This window comes from Salvelinus namaycush, chromosome 21, assembly GCF_016432855.1.
Source record: "Salvelinus namaycush isolate Seneca chromosome 21, SaNama_1.0, whole genome shotgun sequence".
In the NCBI taxonomy this organism is placed as follows: Eukaryota; Metazoa; Chordata; class Actinopteri; order Salmoniformes; family Salmonidae; genus Salvelinus; species Salvelinus namaycush.
Window position 1 is genome coordinate 52,342,617 of NC_052327.1, and position 19,732 is coordinate 52,362,348.

The window sequence follows — 19,732 nt, forward strand, 5'->3', positions numbered from 1 at the left end:
CGAGGATTAAATGTCAGGAATTGTGAAAAACGGAGTTTAAATGTATTTGGCTAAGGTGTATGTAAACTTCCAACTTCAACTGTACCTGAGCCAGCATAGTTTGGTGTGGGTTTTGGCATGATAGTGGAAACAATAAAGGGATTGATTTTTATTTAATTATGTTTTAAAATGTTAAAAGAAAGTTTTAAAAGAAATTGCTAGTTAGGTAGATAGATTTAGGTTTTCCAGACTGAACATTTCCATAAAATGTCAATATTTACAACAACACATTTGTTTTGTTGTTGTCATTTCTATGTGTAATTCGCTCATGTCTCTGTTTTTCTAAGAATGTATTTATTCTGTTCTGCAGGGTTCAACATTCGCATCAGTGGGCAGGACGTTGGGAGAGGCACCTTCAGTCAGAGACATGCCATGATAGTTTGTCAGGACACAAATGATATGTACATCCCCCTAAACCACATAGACCCTGAACAGAAAGGATTCATGGAGGTATTTAACACATACATGATGACTATGTACAGCCCCCTAAACCACGTTGTAAAGATTCCTGTTGTAACGGCATTCCTCCTCCTCTTCATACGAAGAGGAGGAGTAGTGATTTGACCAAAGTGCAGCGGGTTGTGAATACATAATGATTTATTAAATCAAACGATGAAAACACGAAAACAAACACTTGGAAGGATTTACAAAATAACAAAACGGAGTAGACAGACCTGGACATGGAACTTACATAAAATACACGCAGAACTCACGAACAGGAACAGACTACATAAACCGAGACAGTCCCGTGTGGCGCGACAAACACTGACACGGACGACAATCACCCACAAACAAACAGTGAGAACAACCTACCTTAATATGACTCTCAATCAGAGGAAACGTCAAACACCTGCCTCTAATTGAGAGCCATACCAGGCAACCCAAAACCAACATAGAAACAGAAAACATAGACTGCCCACCCAAAACTCACGCCCTGACCAATAAACACATACCAGACAACAGAAAACAGGTCAGGAACGTGACAGAACCCCCCCCTCAAGGTGCGAACTCCGGGCGCACCCCTACAACTCAAGGGGAGGGTCTGGGTGGGCATCTGTCCGCGGTGGCGGCTCCGGCGGTGGACGAGGACACCACTCCACCACTGTCTTTGTCCCCCTCCTTAGCGTCCTTTGAGTGGCGACCCTCGCCCCCGACCATGGTCCAGGAACCTTCACTAAGGCCCCTCCTACATAGAGGAGACAGCTCAGGACAGAGAGGTAGCTCAGGACAGAGAGGTAGCTCAGGACAGAGAGGTAGCTCAGGACAGAGAGGTAGCTCAGGACAGAGAGGTAGCTCAGGACAGAGAGGTAGCTTAGGACAGAGGGACAACTCTGTACTAATGGCAGCTCCGGACTGGGTGGCAGCTCCGGACTGGGTGGCAGCTCCGGACTGGGTGGCAGCTCCGGACTGGGTGGCAGCTCCGGACTGGGTGGCAGCTCCGGACTGGGTGGCAGCTCCGGACTGGGTGGCAGCTCCGGACTGGGTGGCAGCTCCGGACTGAGTGGCAGCTCATGACTGGAGGGCAGCTCATGACTGGAGGGCAGCTCATGACTGGAGGGCAGCTCATGACTGGAGGGCAGCTCATGACTGGAGGGCAGCTCATGACTGGAGGGCAGCTCATGACTGGAGGGCAGCTCATGACTGGAGGGCAGCTCATGACTGGAGGGCAGCTCATGACTGGAGGGCAGCTCATGACTGAAGGGCAGCTCATGACTGAAGGGCAGCTCATGACTGAAGGGCAGCTCATGACTGGCTGGCGGCTCATGACTGGCTGGCGGCTCTGGCAGCTCCTGACTGGCTGGCGGCTCTGGCAGCTCCTGACTGTCTGGCGGTTCTGGCAGCTCCTGACTGGCTGGCGGATCTGGCAGCTCCTGACTGGCTGGCGGCTCTGGCAGCTCCTGACTGGCTGGCGGCTCTGGCAGCTCCTGACTGGCTGGCGGCTCTGGCAGCTCCTGACTGACGGACGGCTCTAGCGGCTCCTGACTGACGGACGGCTCTAATGGCTCGGGACAGACGGGCGGCTCTAATGGCTCGTGGCAGACGGATGGCTCAGAAGGCGCTGGGCAGACGGATGGCTCAGAAGGCGCTGGGCAGACGGATGGCTCAGAAGGCGCTGGGCAGACGGATGGCTCAGACGGCGCTGGGCAGACAGATGGCTCAGACGGCGCTGGGCAGACAGATGACTCAGACGGCGCTGGGCAGACAGATGACTCAGACGGCGCTGGGCAGACAGATGACTCAGACGGAGCTGGGCAGACAGGCAGTGCAGAAGGCGTTGGGCAGACGGCCGACTCTGACCCGCTGAGGCGCACAGTAGGCCTGGTGCGTGGTGCCGGAACTGGTGGTACCGGACTGGAGACACGCACCTCAAGGCTAGTGCGGGGAGCAGGAACAGGGCACACTGGACTCGATGCGCACTATAGGCCTGGTGCGTGGTACCGGAACTGGAGGTACCGGGCTGAGGGCACGCACCTCAGGGCGAGTGCGGGGAGAAGGAACAGTGCGTACAGGGCTCTGAGGACGCACATGAGGCGTGGTGCAGGCACTGGTGGTACTGAGCTGGGGCGGGAAGGTGGCGCCGGATATACCGGACCGTGTAGGCGTACTGGCTCCCTTGAGCACTGAACCTGCCCAACCTTACCTGGTTGTATGCTCCCCGTCGCCTGACCAGTGCGGGGAGGTGGAATAACCCGCACCGGGCTATGTAGGCGAACCGGGGACACCATGCGTAAGGCTGGTGCCATGTAAGCCGGCCCAAGGAGACGTACTGGTGGCCAGATATGTAGAGCCGGCTTCATGGCACTTGGCTCAATGCTCAATCTAGCCCTACCAGTGCGGGGAGGTGGAATAACCCGCACCGGGCTATGAACACGTACAGGAGACACCATGCGCTCTACTGCGTAACACGGTGTCTGCCCGTACTCTCGCTCTCCACGGTAAGCCCGGGAAGTTGGCGCAGGTCTCCTACCTGACTTCGCCACACTACCCTTTAGCCCCCCCCCCAAGAAATTTTTGGGTTGTACTTGCGGGCTTCCAGCCTTGCTTCCGTGCTGCCTCCTCATATCGTCGCCTCTCCGCTTTAGATGCCTCCAGCTCCGCCTTGGGACGGCGACACTCCTCTGGCTCTGCCCAGGGTCCTTCTCCGTCCAGAATCTCTTCCCATGTCCAATCCTCCTTGACCCACTGCTGCTGTCGTTGCTGTCCGTTAACCCGCTGCTTGATCTGGGTTTGGTGGGTGATTCTGTAACGGCATTCCTCCTCCTCTTCATACGAAGAGGAGGAGTAGTGATTTGACCAAAGTGCAGCGGGTTGTGAATACATAATGATTTATTAAATCAAACGATGAAAACACGAAAACAGACACTTGGAAGGATTTACAAAATAACAAAACGGAGTAGACAGACCTGGACATGGAACTTACATAAAATACACGCAGAACTCACGAACAGGAACAGACTACATAAACCGAGACAGTCCCGTGTGGCGCGACAAACACTGACACGGACGACAATCACCCACAAACAAACAGTGAGAACAACCTACCTTAATATGACTCTCAATCAGAGGAAACGTCAAACACCTGCCTCTAATTGAGAGCCATACCAGGCAACCCAAAACCAACATAGAAACAGAAAACATAGACTGCCCACCCAAAACTCACGCCCTGACCAATAAACACATACCAGACAACAGAAAACAGGTCAGGAACGTGACACCTGTAAGTTATACTGCTGCAGGGTAGGCAACTAGAATCAGCCGCTGGATGCTTTTTTTGTTGGTGCGGATGGTTGGAGGACCAGAAATATAATTATAATAATTTGTACACTGCAAATATACCACAACTAATCCTTAAAAGAGATATGTTATTTTCAAATACAATAATTTCATACCTTGGATTACATTGAGACACGATCACATGTGTCTCTTGGGAACAGGTTTCCTATATTAAACTATTTTTTTTAAGCTGAATTCCTGGTGATTTTGGTTTTGTGACTAAAAACTAAAATAATAATATATTTAAAAAATGTACTAAACATTTTCGGCGGGGCAAAGAAAATTCCTCCTGTTGCCCACCCCTGTACAACTGAAACAGTCACATGCTCATTATAACTAAACCATTATCTTACTTATACTGTACTTCTACCGTATACTGGTTAAACTTGTTATAGAGCGTGCACTGTTTGACGTCTGTTTGTGTGTGTGTGTATCACCCAGGTGTGTAACAGTGCTCTGTCTGAGGAGGCCGTGCTGGGCTTTGAATACGGCATGGCCATCGCCCAGCCTAAACTCCTGCCCATCTGGGAGGCTCAGTTTGGTGACTTCTTCAACGGAGCTCAGATCATCTTCGACACCTTCATCTCCGGAGGTATGATACTCTGGTTAATTATTGGAATTAATGTCATTTCCTGTAGCCAAGGGCTATTTTTAAGGTTAGTTCCTGTGTGTACAGACAGTTGTACATGATGGACCGGGTTCATTCTAACCACTCGTGGTGCACTTACAGTATACCTATCGGGACGGCTTCCTGGACACAGATTAAGCCTAGTTCTGGACTAAATAACATGTTTACCATTGAAATTGGTTTTGAGTCCAGGGCTTGGCTCAATCCATGTCCAGGAAACCGGCCCAGCAATCTTTAGAACTGAATGAGGAGGGTTTGAAGGAAGTAGCTGAATGAACGGAATATGGAGCCAACCCATTTTCTCATCTTCATGTCCGAGAGATAATAGGCTGTTGTCTAACGACGACATATAAAAGGCTTTATAGAGCAGCCTTGATTAACACTACATAGATGCACTCACAGATAACTCTGAGCTGTGTTTGTGGTTCCTAATCCAATAGGTTTAGTAGCTGCTGCATTGTGGGATACGTAAAGGCTTCATATAGCTTTCATAAAACCTTCATAATCGCTAGATGGAGGCTGGTTTCATTAGGGGTTGATTGAAATGTTTCCCTGTCTCTCCCAGGTGAGGCTAAGTGGCTGCTGCAGTGTGGGATGGTGATCCTGCTGCCCCATGGTTATGACGGAGCCGGACCTGAACACTCCTCATGCCGTATAGAGAGGTTCCTACAGGTGAGGAGGACAGCCGGTCCCAATTTGTTTGGCTGGGCTTCTTTTGTCAAACGTCTTTCCTCTTCAATTTCTCTGCTCTCCTCACTTCCTTCTCAAAATCCCAATAGGGGAGGAATGAGGGGAGAGGAGGTGAGGAATTGAGGAACGACTTTTGATTAAGAACCTGGGTCTACTACCTCTGTTATAGCTACTCAATACGGCTGGTCGTATGATGATCATTGAAACGTATGGTTTCTTGTCTATCTAAATAACCATTGTCTCTCGCCATCTCCCCAGCTGTGTGACAGTAAAGAGGAGGGGGTGGATGGTGACAATATCAACATGGGCGTTGTCAACCCTACGACACCAGCACAGTACTTCCACCTGCTGAGACGACAAATGATACGCAACTTCCGCAAGCCGCTCATCGTGGCCGGGCCCAAGACTCTGCTCCGATTCTCTGTAAGACATTCAAATATTCAACCTCTAATACAATCAAGCCATAGAGTAGTCATTTAGGCTATTTGAGGGGGATCAGTTTGGGCAAGGAGAGGTGCAGAAACACTCATCTTCTCACATAGTGACTAGTTATTTGGGATGGAATGTGATTTATAGATCAGGGGATATTTAATGACTGGGTTGTATTTCCTTCCTGTTTTCTACCTGTAGGGAGCAACATCCGGTCTGGTTGACATGGCTCCTGGTACATATTTCAAGCCTGTGATTGGTGACCCCTCAGTCACACCAGCAAGGTAAAGAAGGACCCACAATACCCTCTCCATCAAATAGTACACTGTCAGGAAATAATTTAAATATGGAACTGAAAAAAGGTTATATGATGTGATAGACACAGTGCATTCGAAAAGTATTCAGACCACTTGATTTTTTCCCACATTTTTGTTACGCTACAGCCGTATTCTAAAATGGATTAAATACAAAATTTTCCTCATCATTCTACACGCAATACCCCACAATGACATCACAATACCCCATAATGACATCACAATACCCCATAATGACAAAGCAAAAACAGTTTTTTGTTTTTTTTGCACATACCTTATTTACATAAGTATTCAGAACCTTTGCTATGAGACTCAAAATTGAGCTCAGGTGCATTCTGTTTCCATTGATCATCCTTGAGATGTTTCTACAACTTGATTGGAAAGGCACACACCTGTCTATATAAGGTCCCATAGTTGACAGTGCATGTCGGAGCAAAAACCAAGCCATGAGGTCAAAGGAATTGTCCGTAAAGCTCCGAGACAGGATTGTGTCGAGGCACCGATCTGGGGAAGGGTACCAAAAAATGTTTGCAGCATTGAAGGTCCCCCAGAAAACAGTGGCCTCCGTCATTCTTAAATGGAAGAAGTTTGGAACCACCAAGACTTCCTAGTGCTGGTCGCCCGGCCAAACTGAGCAATCGGGGGAGAAGGGCCTTGGTCAGGGAGGTGACCAAGAACCTGATGGTCACTGACAGAGCTCCAGAGTTCCTTTGTGGAGATGGGAGAACCTTCCAGAAGGACAACCATCTCTGCAGCACTCCACCAATCAGGCCTTTATGGTAGAGTGGCCAGACGGAAGCCACTCCTCAGTAAAAGGCTCATGACAGGCCGCAAGGACTCTCAGACTCTCAGACATTCTCTGATCTGATGAAACCAAGATTGAACTCTTTGGCCTGAATGCCAAGCGTCACGTCTGGAGGAAACCTAGCACCATCCCTATGGTGAAGCATGGTGGTGGCAGCATCATGCTGTGGTGATGTTTTTCAGCGTCAGGGACAGGGAGACTAGTCAGGATCAAAGGAAAGATGAACGGAGCAAAGTACAGAGAGATCATTGGTGAAAAACTGCTCCAGAGCGCTCAGGTCCTCAGACTGGGGTGAAGGTTCACCTTCCAACAGGACAACGACCCTAAGCACACTGCCAAGACAACGCAGGAGTGGCTATGGGACAAGTCTCTGAATGTCCTTGAGTGACCCAGCCAGAGCCCCAACTTGAACCCGATCGAACATCTCTGAAGAGACCTGAAAATAGCTGTGCAGCGACGCTCCCCATCCAACCTGACAGAGCTTGAGAGGATCTGCAGAGAAGAATGGGAGAAACTCCCCAAATACAGGTGTGCCAAGCTTGTAGCATCATACCCAAGAAGACTCGAGTCTGTAATCGCTGCCAAAAGTGCTTCAACAAAGTACTGATTAAAGGGTCTAAATACTTTTTCAAGTCCTGTGCATTCAGGTTGTTTCACAAGCAAAGTCGTTTGTATCATTTGAGGGGCGCACATCACAAGCAAAGTCATTTGTATCATTTTACTTTGTCTGTGAAAACAATTAGCACAAACAAGTCTGATTAGGCTTGGCCAGAGTCATTTATTTCTTAATATATGTCTCTGGGTTTAGCTTATACCACAGGCTCTGCCATAGAAACAAACGGAGCATGGCTTGGTGACTTTGGTCGCAACTTTACAATGCAAAAAAACCTAATAAAACGCTTGTCTGTAGCCAAAACGGATCAAATCTAAAAACCTAAACAAAAATTCTGGCCAGATTCTTGGGATGCTTTTACCATCATGAGTAAGGAACTATGAAAATATTTAAAATAAACCCTATTTAATCTATATAAAAACGTTTGTCACAGGGAAATATTAGGTTAATTTAATAGTGAAATATTTGGTTAATTTAATAGTGAAATCTTTGGTTAATTTAATAGGGAAATCTTTGGTTAATTTAATAGGGAAATCTTTGGTTAATTTAATAAGGAAATCTTAGGTTTGCTGCAGAATTTTATATCCCATCAAGCTGTGTCATGGTTCCAAAAAGTTTGAGTGACAAAACATTAAGAACACCTTCCTGATATTGAGTTGCATCCCCCTTTTGTCCTCATTACAGACTCAATTCATTAGGGGATGGACTCTACAAGGTTTTTGATTTATTTTATTTAACCTTTATTTAACTAGGAAAGTCAGTTAAGAACAAATTCTAATTTACAATGACGGCCTACCCCGGCCAAACCCGGACGATGCTGGGCCAATTGTGCGCCACCCTATGGGACTCCTAATCACGGTCGGTTGTGATACAGCCTGGAATCGAACCAGGGTCTGTAGTGATGCCTCTAGCACTGAGATGCAGTGCCTTAGACCGCTGTATCACTCAGAAGCCCAAGGTGTCGAAAGCGTTCCACAGGGATGCTGGCCCATGTTGACTCCAATGCTTCCCACAGTTGTGTCAAGTGTCGTGGCAATTTACTATATTACTAAATGAGGAGAGTTTACAAACCACACACAAGTCAGAGTTATATTTAAACTTAATCTTTAATTATATGAGCTTCACCATAGCCCTTTGACTCTCAGATTAATTCAGTGTCTAGAAATTAATTCTGAGTGCTTACAAAATAATTCTAGTATCTTTTATAGCCAAGATACACCCCTCTCAACTCACATGACGAACCACAGCTCTCAGGAACTTCACAAAGGGCCTTTTACTTGAGAGAGGAGTATCCCATAGCCAGATTGTCAGGACCCGGTGCGAGAAACAGTCACTAATAATCGTCAGAACCCAGAAGATGAGGCAGACACAGCAGTACTAGAGATGGTGGTTTAATTAAAGAACAAAATCTTCAGGCAAAGAAACTAAATCCACAATGTCCAAAAATAAAGCCAAGAGGCACAAAGTGGAAATCCTCCAAAATACAAAAGAAACTCCACAAAGTGGTAAAAAACAGCAGGGAAAAACAAACCTCAAAAGACTACTCAAATAATACACAAGAACTAAACCAGAGAACCTCTGGAAAATCCAACAAGAGAAATATCTATATAAAACAAGGCTTGGGCTGGGGCTGGGTGCTAACTTACAAACACTGAGCAAGGAACTGAGGAACACACAGGGTTTAAATACTAACAAGGGAATGACCTACAGGTGCAAACAATAATTAGAGCAAGAAAAACAAAAGGTACAAAAAAGGTGCAATGGGGACATCTAGTGACCAAAACCCGAACAGTCTTGGCCAAAACCTGACACAGATAGCATTAGCTATAAATTATTGTTCAGTTTGGTCTCTAAGACGAGGTTCTAATCTCGTTCTTGGTACTTCATAGTACCAAAACATTACCTCATCCAATGGCATATATCAATTGTCAACTTTAGATACTCCCATCTGAAATACACCCCCTCTTCTCCCCACTCCTGGACAAGCTCACTGAGGGGAGTGACTTCTAGGTCATATACTATCTCAAGATTAGTGCAACATCAGAGGGGTAATACAATGGTTCCAGACACTGCCATACTCCTCCCCCCAATGGGAAAAGGAGGGAGTGACTGGCGTACAGACATTGTGGAGCCCTTCACATGGTTTAACCTCTTGGCGCACGGATCCCTTTAACAGATACATTCACATATGAAGACAATGTTCAAACCTGACCTCTCCCTTTCTGATATTCCTGCATATTACCAGACATGTAAAAGACAAGCCTGACCTCTCCCCTCTCTGGGCCCCAAATGACTGAGCCCTAGCTGAGAAGGGATAACTGCAACTGCCAACCCTATAGTCCAAAAGGAGACATCCTAATGACAAGTATCTCGCATAAGAATATTATATAAATAAAACATCTTATTTATCTATGTGTAACGGATGTGAAATGGCTAGCTAGTTAGCGGGTACGCGCTACTAGCGTTTCAATCAGTTACGTCACTTGCTCTGAAACCTAGAAGTAGTGTTGCACCTTGCTCTGCAAGGGCCGCGGCTTTTGTGGAGCGATGGGTAACGATGCTTCGTGGGTGTCAGTTGTTGATGTGTGCAGAGGGTCCCTGGTTCGCGCCCGTGTCGGGGCGAGGGGACGGTTTAAAGTTATACTGTTACATATGTTACCTAACTAATTCTGATTCAGCTACGACATTCCCCTCTCAAGGGACTCTGTCCCTTCTGGAGAATCAGAACAGTAACTTTACACCTTACTAACAGTAGTTGTAGAGTATATGATTTGAAAAAAAAACATAATCAATATTTAAAAGAAAATAAAGAATCAAATCCCTTCAATGTCAAGTACCTTAGCTTATATGTAAGCTTTCTCCCTTCCTGAAACTAAGTTTACAACCTTTGTTCTACAAGACAGACTTGCACATGTTTAATCACACAGAATAATCCATTGTTGAATAAAAAAATAAAAAAAAACAGAACATAGAAATGCTCCCTAAGTTACAGGAGAACCAGTATCTAAACACAGGCCTCATCACAACATATAGGACAGTCATCCCTCTAAGTCCTTATGCTCAGAATTGGAGTCCTCACCATCAGAGATGTAGTCAGGAATAGAGAATAGGTCAGGGAAATCATTCATATTCCAAATCATAATTAAAAACCCAACTAATTATCCAACCAAAATTTAGAATGACATTGTTCAGTGATTCAAATTGGTCTTATCACTCAAAGTAAAAAACTCAATATAACACCCATCAATATTGGCAGAATTTACATTCATATTAACATTCTGTATAATTATCCCATAATTCTACTATTAACTTTTTTATCATGATTATAATACAGATCAGTATCTCCATGCATTCTTAATCTAAATTACTATAATTTTACGTGGTGTAGACCTCTACAATCAACCTTATACCCCAAAAGTCTAAAACAATTTGTTGGCACAGTTGACCAACCCCCTCCTTCAGGCACTGATTCTTCTGGCATCCTTTTCGTTCTTCTTCAGATAACTTTACAGTTCAAAGGGGATGGCCCATGATAATGTCCCAATTTCAATGTCTCACCTTTACCACCCATTATGTCTTGTCCATTCGTCAACCAATATACCAGCAACATAAGAAAAGTTTAGAACAGATCTCTCTCCATGCTCACTCCACGTGGACTCCTCTCACACTCCTGAGAGAAACATGAGAGAAAAGCAGTTGATAGCTTAGATCGGATACTGTACACCGATTTCTGGCTTGGCTTCTTTTCTCTCGGTAGAAGTGGTCCAGACAGGGCCTTATTCAACGCCTTTGTCACTCTTCTTCAGCCAGTTAGAGGGGGTTTTGAGGTACACACACTGTTTGGTCCAATTATCTCTTCCATGCATTAACAGATCAGAACAACAGTTTAGGTCAGTTCATTAACTACATGATAAATTCTTACTTTTACCAATTATTCTTAATACACATGTCTAAACATATTTCAAAGAGAATAACAACACATTCTATTGAAACTATTTTTTCAAATTGGCTTATACTCCCCATCACACTGTCAACTCCATCGTAGAGCCAAAGGATCAGGAAGTTAGACCTATATCCCCTCGGGAATAGAACAGAACAAACACAACAATACAATACACTCCTTCACATATCACTCGAGGTGTATAAACTTCAATCCAAAACCTCAAAGAACTGAATCCTCCCCCATTTTTAACACATGTCTCTCAGTATGAGAGTAATGTATAAAACAAAACTACTACTGGTACAAAAGATAAAACAAAAATTAAAATAACATAATCAAATAAAATCACTACTCTGAAAAACTCCACAAAGAAAAATGATTTAATTAAAACTCAGAAAATAAAATCTCATAAAAATTCCATGTGCGTGCGTACCCCTTTAAGATACCTCTGCACTAAAACAAATTTGAAAACAAATCAAACATAGTATTTTAAAAACACCAACAAATAGTCATAACAAATGTTTTGTGTGTGTGTATTTGCAAACCTTAAGGTAACAACACACAAAAACTTAAGTTAACTATAAACAAAACCTAATAATAATGATAATTCCATTGTACTTCCTCCAATCATTAATCATACATTTTAATTTACACCAATGTATATGTATGCTTAAGTAAACATGCTATCCTTAGATACAATTATCCTGATATCATTACTATCTAAATGTAATTATTTTTTCCTCTGTCACAAATGTAGTACATTTCTCAGCGTAAGGAATCAGTGATATTTAATCCCAGGCATTTAATAAAAATGTAGACGTGTTCTACCATGTCTCCTTTAACTTACATACTTTAGATAACTTCCATCCGTCCCGGAAGAAAGAATCCTACTCAAACACATCAGATAACACAATGTTTAATTAAGTAAAATCAACACCTAAAATAAACAATAAACAGTAAACAATAAACAAACCCATAACCCCTTTAATCAGCAATCTAATAATTTCCACCTGTTGATATGTTTAATAAAAAACTATCCTGATTTTTAACAAATCTAAAATCTTTCTAAAGTTGGCGCTGTCTCATCAGTGTAAAAATCAAAACTATTATTTTCCACTCATATCCACAAGGTTTTCATTCCCCAAAGGTCAATACTGTTCAGCTCGTACATTAATGATCTTCCTTCTCTCTGTACAGGGTCTGAAGTTCCAATGTATGCAGATGATACAGTGATAAATGCATGCAAACAACAAACAACAAACTACACAAGAACACACTACTATAATGGTTCAGATGACAAAATTGCTCAGAGACTCATGTTTGCATCTACATTTTTTTTAAACAACACAGTCTGCATGTTCCTCACAAAGAAAACAACTGATGCCCCTGAGACAGATGTCTATGTATCAGGGGAAAAGCTCCAGGTGGTATCTGATGCCCCTGAGACAGATGTCTATGTATCAGGGGAAAAGCTCCAGGTGGTATCTGATGCCCCTGAGACAGATGTCTATGTATCAGGGGAAAAGCTCCAGGTGGTATCTGATGCCCCTGAGACAGATGTCTATGTATCAGGGGAAAAGCTCCAGGTGGTATCTGATGCCCCTGAGACAGATGTCTATGTATCAGGGGAAAAGCTCCAGGTGGTATCTGATTTTAAGTACCAAGGCATCATCCTTGATTCCAACCTCTCTTTTAAAAATAAAAAAAATAACTCAAATGACCAAATTCAACCTAGCTAATTTTCCAAAACATAGGAAATTGTTTTGACTATAGAGGTAACAAAACTATAATAAAAATCTATGATACTCCCCCACTTAACATACTACCTTACTAGTTTGGCCCAAGCTTGTGGTACAACATTAAAACCCATTCAGTCTGTCTGCAAACAGGCTCTCAAAGTACTTGATAGGAAACCCAATAGCTATAGAAAGCATAAGCTCCTGAGTTGGAAAAAATCTTATGCAATACTCTGACGCCTATCTTGTATTCAAGATTCTAAATGTCCAGGCTCCCCCTCTACTCAGTACTTTTGTTAACAGAAAACCCAAACCTTAAGACAGCAGATCCACAAGATCCACCATGAGCGATGACTGTATAGTTCCCTTTAGGAAAAGTACCTTTTAGTCAATCTGCTTTCAGTGTGAGAGCTTCCCATGTCTGGAATACCCTGCCATTAGACACACACAACTGTGATTAATGATGCACTGTCCCTGTAAAAATAAAAACGACTCAAACTGCAATCAACTTTAATGACCTGACATTGTTCCACGTAATGGAAACAGATTACAATGTTAGACTACATGAACTTTCTGCTCAAATTCACTGGTGTTACCTAAACAATCAAACCAAGAATCAATAACCATCAGAATACATTATCACAATGTTTCCTTACTCACACCTGAATCCCTTTCAGCTTAACATATCCTATTTTTCTTTCTTTCCAGTGGGCAAAAATATAACCCCTCTCCTCTCAATGTTTTGTCTTACCTCTTATCGTAAGATTAAAACCAAACTTTACAACTTTCTCTTCTCTTCCCACTTATGAAATGTCCAAGACTTTAAAAATAACACGTACCGCCAAATTTATAACATATGTCAGTCAATCCATAAGAATGAAAAACATTTCGGTGGTCACCACTCTATCGCCATTATCTCTCCGCTATTATTTAGAATTTCTTTAATTTAGGTAACTGTCTCCTCTATGATACAGTAATTTAAATACGACTCCATTAATTCAATACATTATTCCAGCAGATCATTTAGGCAACAGACACCGTCTTGCATCGAAATTCGCTTCGCTATTATTCTGAATGAATTAGTCTCTCAATTTAACCTAAACAATCTATTAAAAAGTTCAATTTATCCCTTCTTTCAAGTTGAACCAAACAAGCTATTAAAACGTTCAGTTTATATCTTATACAAACACTAGCGACCGTATCTTTCCAGGCAAAACATAACAATTATTGAATACAATCAAAAACTCTGATTTTAGTTAGTGCATTTGCCGGGAACCGAACTCGGGTCTCCAGCTTGGAAGGCAAAAATTCTATCACTGAACCAGCATGCTATTTGAATGACTAAGACTCTCCGCAAATAAATCCACTTTACAATTGTCTGTATTCGTACTATCGAGACAATTCCCAGAAAAATAGCCCTAATTTAAAGGTCCAATCGTTACTCCGGCGATGATTCTCACATGCCAAATGAATAGATTAGCAATCAAAGAATAAAATCGACATTCATAGACTAGGAAACAGATCTTGCACCTTTTAATAAAAGTAGATTATGTTTACTCATGCAACGTATTTCAATTACTTTACTACATCACATTAATCACGCAATGATAATTAGTTTGATGGATACCCTAGGCTTTGTACGACATTATAAGTTACATCGAGATTCCATCTTAATTCGCTCTAACTTTATAAATTACGTCGAGATTCCCTTTTTATTCGCTCTAACTTTATGGGAAACGGTTTATTCAATAAATCCCGCAACTCCTCTCATACTGGGAAGAAAAAATAAAACAGTTTCAGACCTTAAGGGCAGTTTAATTTCAAATGTTGTACCCAGACGGAGATAATCCAATAAGCATTTATAGTTCCATCGTTAGGGTAAAATAACCAAAAGTGGACACACTCTAATCCGTTTCTAGAGCTCAATTTCTCCGATTTTTTAGACTAGTTTAATAGTGCTTAAAACCTCATCTTTATCAAATGATCCATTAAAGATACCAACTCAAAACCTACGTACGTCTACGAATGGGTGGTTTAAATTGTATCTAATTATATTCTCAGCATTACTTTATCAAATCTCTAGTAATCGATTATACACACATACAATTTATCATGTTTTCATATATTCACAGAATCCATATAAAACGTAAGAAAATCTTAGGTACCCACACATAATTAAAAGGTTACCCACACAGAGTCAACCTACCGCGCTCACACAGAACGCTCCTACAAATATTACCTAGTGATCCCATAACAAAATACTCACACAGAGTAACCCAGGGCATACCTGGCTAGCACATTTAAAATAATTGGAATTCACCACCTCTGAGGGTCACTTAGACAGTCACACAGACACTTTCAGAATGAGGTCCTTCTTCCAATAGGACTTCACCAAGTACCGTGTTTCACACAGAACACACAGTCACCCTGGCCCCTCACCCCCACAGACCGCACCAATCCCCACTGTGATCAATTCAGTGTCGGGACGGCTCTAGGTCGCTCGCAACCGACCAATAGCAGAGTATTCTTTGAGTCCGCAAACTCTCAGATTACTCTCCTGTGACTCGGCCCTGTTTACGCCTCCAAGGTGCCCTCCTCACAAAGGAATACACTCAGAGCCCACGTAACAGAGGCTTTTCTAAAAACTCGACTTCACGTGTGTGTGGTTCGCTCACCTCTTTCTTAAAAAAACTAAGTTCGAGATGTGGTATCCACTCGGCTCGCTGCCTCTCAGATCAAAGGTGGGTCCATCTGCTTCGTTCCCGAAGTGTGGTTTCCCTGAGATCCCAAGTTTGAGAGATCCCTCGTGCACGATTTACCTAGGTCGTCAGGAGCGGTCACCGAGTGAAGATTCACATCCCATCCCCGTCGCCAAATGTCGTGGTAATTTACTATATTACTAAATGAGGAGAGTTTACAAACCACACACAAGTCAGAGTTATATTTCAACTTCATCTTTAATTATATGAGCTTCACCATAGCCCTTTGATTCTCAGATCAATTCAGTGTCTATAAATGAATTCTGAGAGTGCTTACAAAAGAATTCTAGTATCTTTTATAGCCAAGATACACCCCTCTCAACTCACATGACGAACCACAGATCTCAGGAACTTCACAAAGGGCCTTTTACTTGAGAGAGGAGTATCCCATAGCCAGATAGCATTAGCTATAAATTATCGTTCGGTTTGGTCTCTAAGACGAGGTTCTAATCTCGTTCTTGGTACTTCATAGTACCAAAACATTACCTCATCCAATGGCATATATCAATTGTCAACTTTAGATACTCCCATCTCAAATACACCCCCTCTTCTACCCACTCCTGGACAGGTTCACTGAGGGGAGTGACTTCTAGGTCATATACTATCTCAAGATTAGTGTAACATCAGAGGGGTAATACAATGGTTCCAGACACTGCCATACTCCTCCCCCCAATGGGAAAAGGAGGGAGTGACTGGCGTACAGACATTGTGGAGCCCTTCACATGGTTTAACAGATACATTCACATATGAAGACAATGTTCAAACCTGACCTCTCCCTTTCTGATATTCCTGCATATTACCAGACATGTAAAAAACAAGCCTGACCTCTCCCCTCTCTGGGCCCCAAGTGACTGAGCCCTAGCTGAGAAGGGATAACTGCAACTGCCAACCCTATAATCAAAAAGGAGACATCCTAATGACAAGTATCTCACATAAGCATATTATATAAATAAAACATCTTATTTATCTATGTTACCTAACTAATTCTGATTCAGCTACGACAAGTTGGCTGGATGTCCTTTGGGTGGTGGACCATTCTTGATACACACGGGAAACTGTTGAGCATGAACAACCCAGCATCATTGCAGTTTTTGACACACTCAAACCGGTGCTCCTGGCACCTACTACCATACCCCTTCAAAGGTTCTTAAATATTTTGTCTTGCCCATTCACCGTCTGAATGGCACATATACATACACCATGTCTTAATTTCTCCTCCCCTACATTTACACTGATGTGGATATAACAAGTGACATCAGTAAGGCGTCATAGCTTTCACCTGAAATTCACCTGGTCAGTCTGTCATGGAAAGAGCAGATGTTCCTAATGTTTTGTGCTCTGTGTATAATATTGCTGTCCAGGTTTGATTAATAATCCTGTTCCTTCTATCCATGTAGTGTCCAGCGGGTGGTGGTGTGCTCAGGAAAGCACTACTATGCCCTCTTGAAGCAGAGGGAAACGTCAGCTGCCACTCAGACCACAGCACTGATCAGACTGGAGGAGCTGTGTCCCTTCCCTCTGGAGGCCCTGCAGCAGGAGCTGAACAAGTACACCAATGCTAAAGGTAGGCTATGCCTGACCTGCCCACTACTTACCTCAAACACTACTGCATCAAAGCGGGGACCCGAGAGACTGAAAAACAGCTTCTATCTCAAGGCCATCAGACTGTTAAACAGCCATCACTAACATTGAGTGGCTGCTGCCAACATACTGACTCATCTCTAGCCACTTTAATGATGAAAAAATGTATGTAATAAATGTATCACTAGCCACTTTAAACAATGCCACTCTATATAATGTTTACATACCCTACATTACTCATCTCATATGTATATATTGTACTCTATATCATCTACTGCATCTTGCCTATGCCGTTCGGCCATCGCTCATCCATATATTTATATGTACATATTCTTATTCATTCCTTTACATTTGTGTGTAAAAGGTAGTTGCTGTGAAATTGTTAGATTACTTGTTAGATATTACTGCACGGTCGGAACTAGAAGCACAAGCATTTTGCTATACTCACATTAACATCTGCTAACCATGTGTATGTGACCAATAAAATGTAATTTGATTTTTACTATCAAATAAAAATGTATTGGTCGCGTACACATATTTTGCAGATGTTGTCGCAGGTGTAGCAAAATGTTTGTTTCTAGCTCAGTGCAGTAATACCTAACAATACACAAAAATCCCCAAAATGTATAGAAAGGAATTAAGAATTATTACAACGAGCAATGTCAGAGTCCCGAATATAAATATATGTTTATTTATTTATTTAACCTTTATTATAGGATGGTGTGTATAGACATTATGGACAGGAAATGAATAGAAAAGGTGTATACAGCAGTAGTTATACAGGATGGTGTGTATAGACATTATGGACAGGAAATGAATAGAAAAGGTGTGTACAGCAGTAGTTATACAGGATGGTGTGTATAGACATTAGGACAGGAAATGAATAGAAAAGGTGTGTACAGCAGTAGTTATATAGGATGGTGTGTATAGACAGTATGGACAGGAAATGAATAGAAAAGGTATGTACAGCAGTAGTTACAGTGGGACAAAAAAGTATTTAGTCAGCCACCAATTGTGCAAGTTCTCACACTTAAAAAGATGAGAGAGGCCTGTAATTTTCATCATAGGTACACTTCAACTATGACAGACAAAATTAGAAAAAAAATCCAGAAAATCACATTGTAGGATTTTTAATGAATTTATTTGCAAATTATGGTGGAAAATAAGTATTTGGTCACCTACAAACAAGCAAGATTTCTGGCTCTCACAGACCTGTAACTTCTTCTTTAAGAGGCTCCTCTGTCCTCCACTCGTTACCTGTATTAATGGCACCTGTTTGAACTTGTTATCAGTATAAAAGACACCTATCCACAACCTCAAACAGTCACACTCCAAACTCCACTATGGCCAAGACCAAAGAGCTGTCAAAGGACACCAGAAACAAAATTGTAGACCTGCACCAGGCTGGGAAGACTGAATCTGCAATAGGTAAGCAGCTTGGTTTGAAGAAATCAACTGTGGGAGCAATTATTAGGAAATGGAAGACATACAAGACCACTGATAATCTCCCTCGATCTGGGGCTCCACGCAAGATCTCACCCCGTGGGGTCAAAATGATCACAAGAACGGTGAGCAAAAATCCCAGAACCACACGGGGGGACCTAGTGAATGACCTGCAGAGAGCTGGGACCAAAGTAACAAAGCCTACCATCAGTAACACACTACGCCGCCAGGGACTCAAATCCTGCAGTGCCAGACGTGTCCCCCTACTTAAGCCAGTACATGGCCAGGCCCGTCTGAAGTTTGCTAGAGAGCATTTGGATAATCGAGAAGAAGATTGGGAGAATGTCATATGGTCGGTAAAAACTCAACTCGTCGTGTTTGGAGGACAAAGAATGCTGAGTTGCATCCAAAGAACACCATACCTACTGTGAAGCATGGGGGTGGAAACATCATGCTTTGGGGCTGTTTTTCTGCAATGGGACCAGGACGACTGATCCGTGTAAAGGAAAGAATGAATGGGGCCATGTATCGTGAGATTTTGAGTGAAAACCTCCTTCCATCAGCAAGGGCATTGAAGATGAAACGTGGCTGGGTCTTTCAGCATGACAATGATCCCAAACACACCGCCCGGGCAACGAAGGAGTGGCTTCGTAAGAAGCATTTCAAGGTCCTGGAGTGGCCTAGCCAGTCTCCAGATCTCAACCCCATAGAAAATCTTTGGAGGGAGTTGAAAGTCCGTGTTGCCCAGCAACAGCCCTAAAATATCACTGCTCTAGAGGAGATCTGCATGGAGGAATGGGCCAGAATACCAGCAACAGTGTGTGAAAACCTTGTGAAGACTTACAGAAAACGTTTGACCTCTGTCATTGCCAACAAAGGGTATATAACAAAGTATTGAGATAAACTTTTGTTATTGACCAAATACTTATTTTCCACCATAATTTGTAAATAAATTAATTAAAAATCCTACAATGTGATTTT

General features: G+C 42.9%; 1 protein-coding gene across 2 annotated transcripts in view; it reads left to right on the forward strand.

Moving 5' to 3' along the window:
- The window catches only part of LOC120066485 (probable 2-oxoglutarate dehydrogenase E1 component DHKTD1, mitochondrial), a 47,760-nt gene that overhangs the window by 25,964 nt on the left and 2,064 nt on the right, over positions 1-19,732 (forward strand). For both annotated transcript variants that reach the window (XM_039017888.1, XM_039017889.1), the window contains exons 12-17: positions 350-489; positions 4,255-4,405; positions 5,007-5,113; positions 5,390-5,554; positions 5,762-5,844; positions 17,125-17,291. In XM_039017888.1, the coding sequence (XP_038873816.1) occupies positions 350-489; positions 4,255-4,405; positions 5,007-5,113; positions 5,390-5,554; positions 5,762-5,844; positions 17,125-17,291 (813 nt within the window). The remainder of the gene's footprint in view (positions 1-349; positions 490-4,254; positions 4,406-5,006; positions 5,114-5,389; positions 5,555-5,761; positions 5,845-17,124; positions 17,292-19,732) is intronic.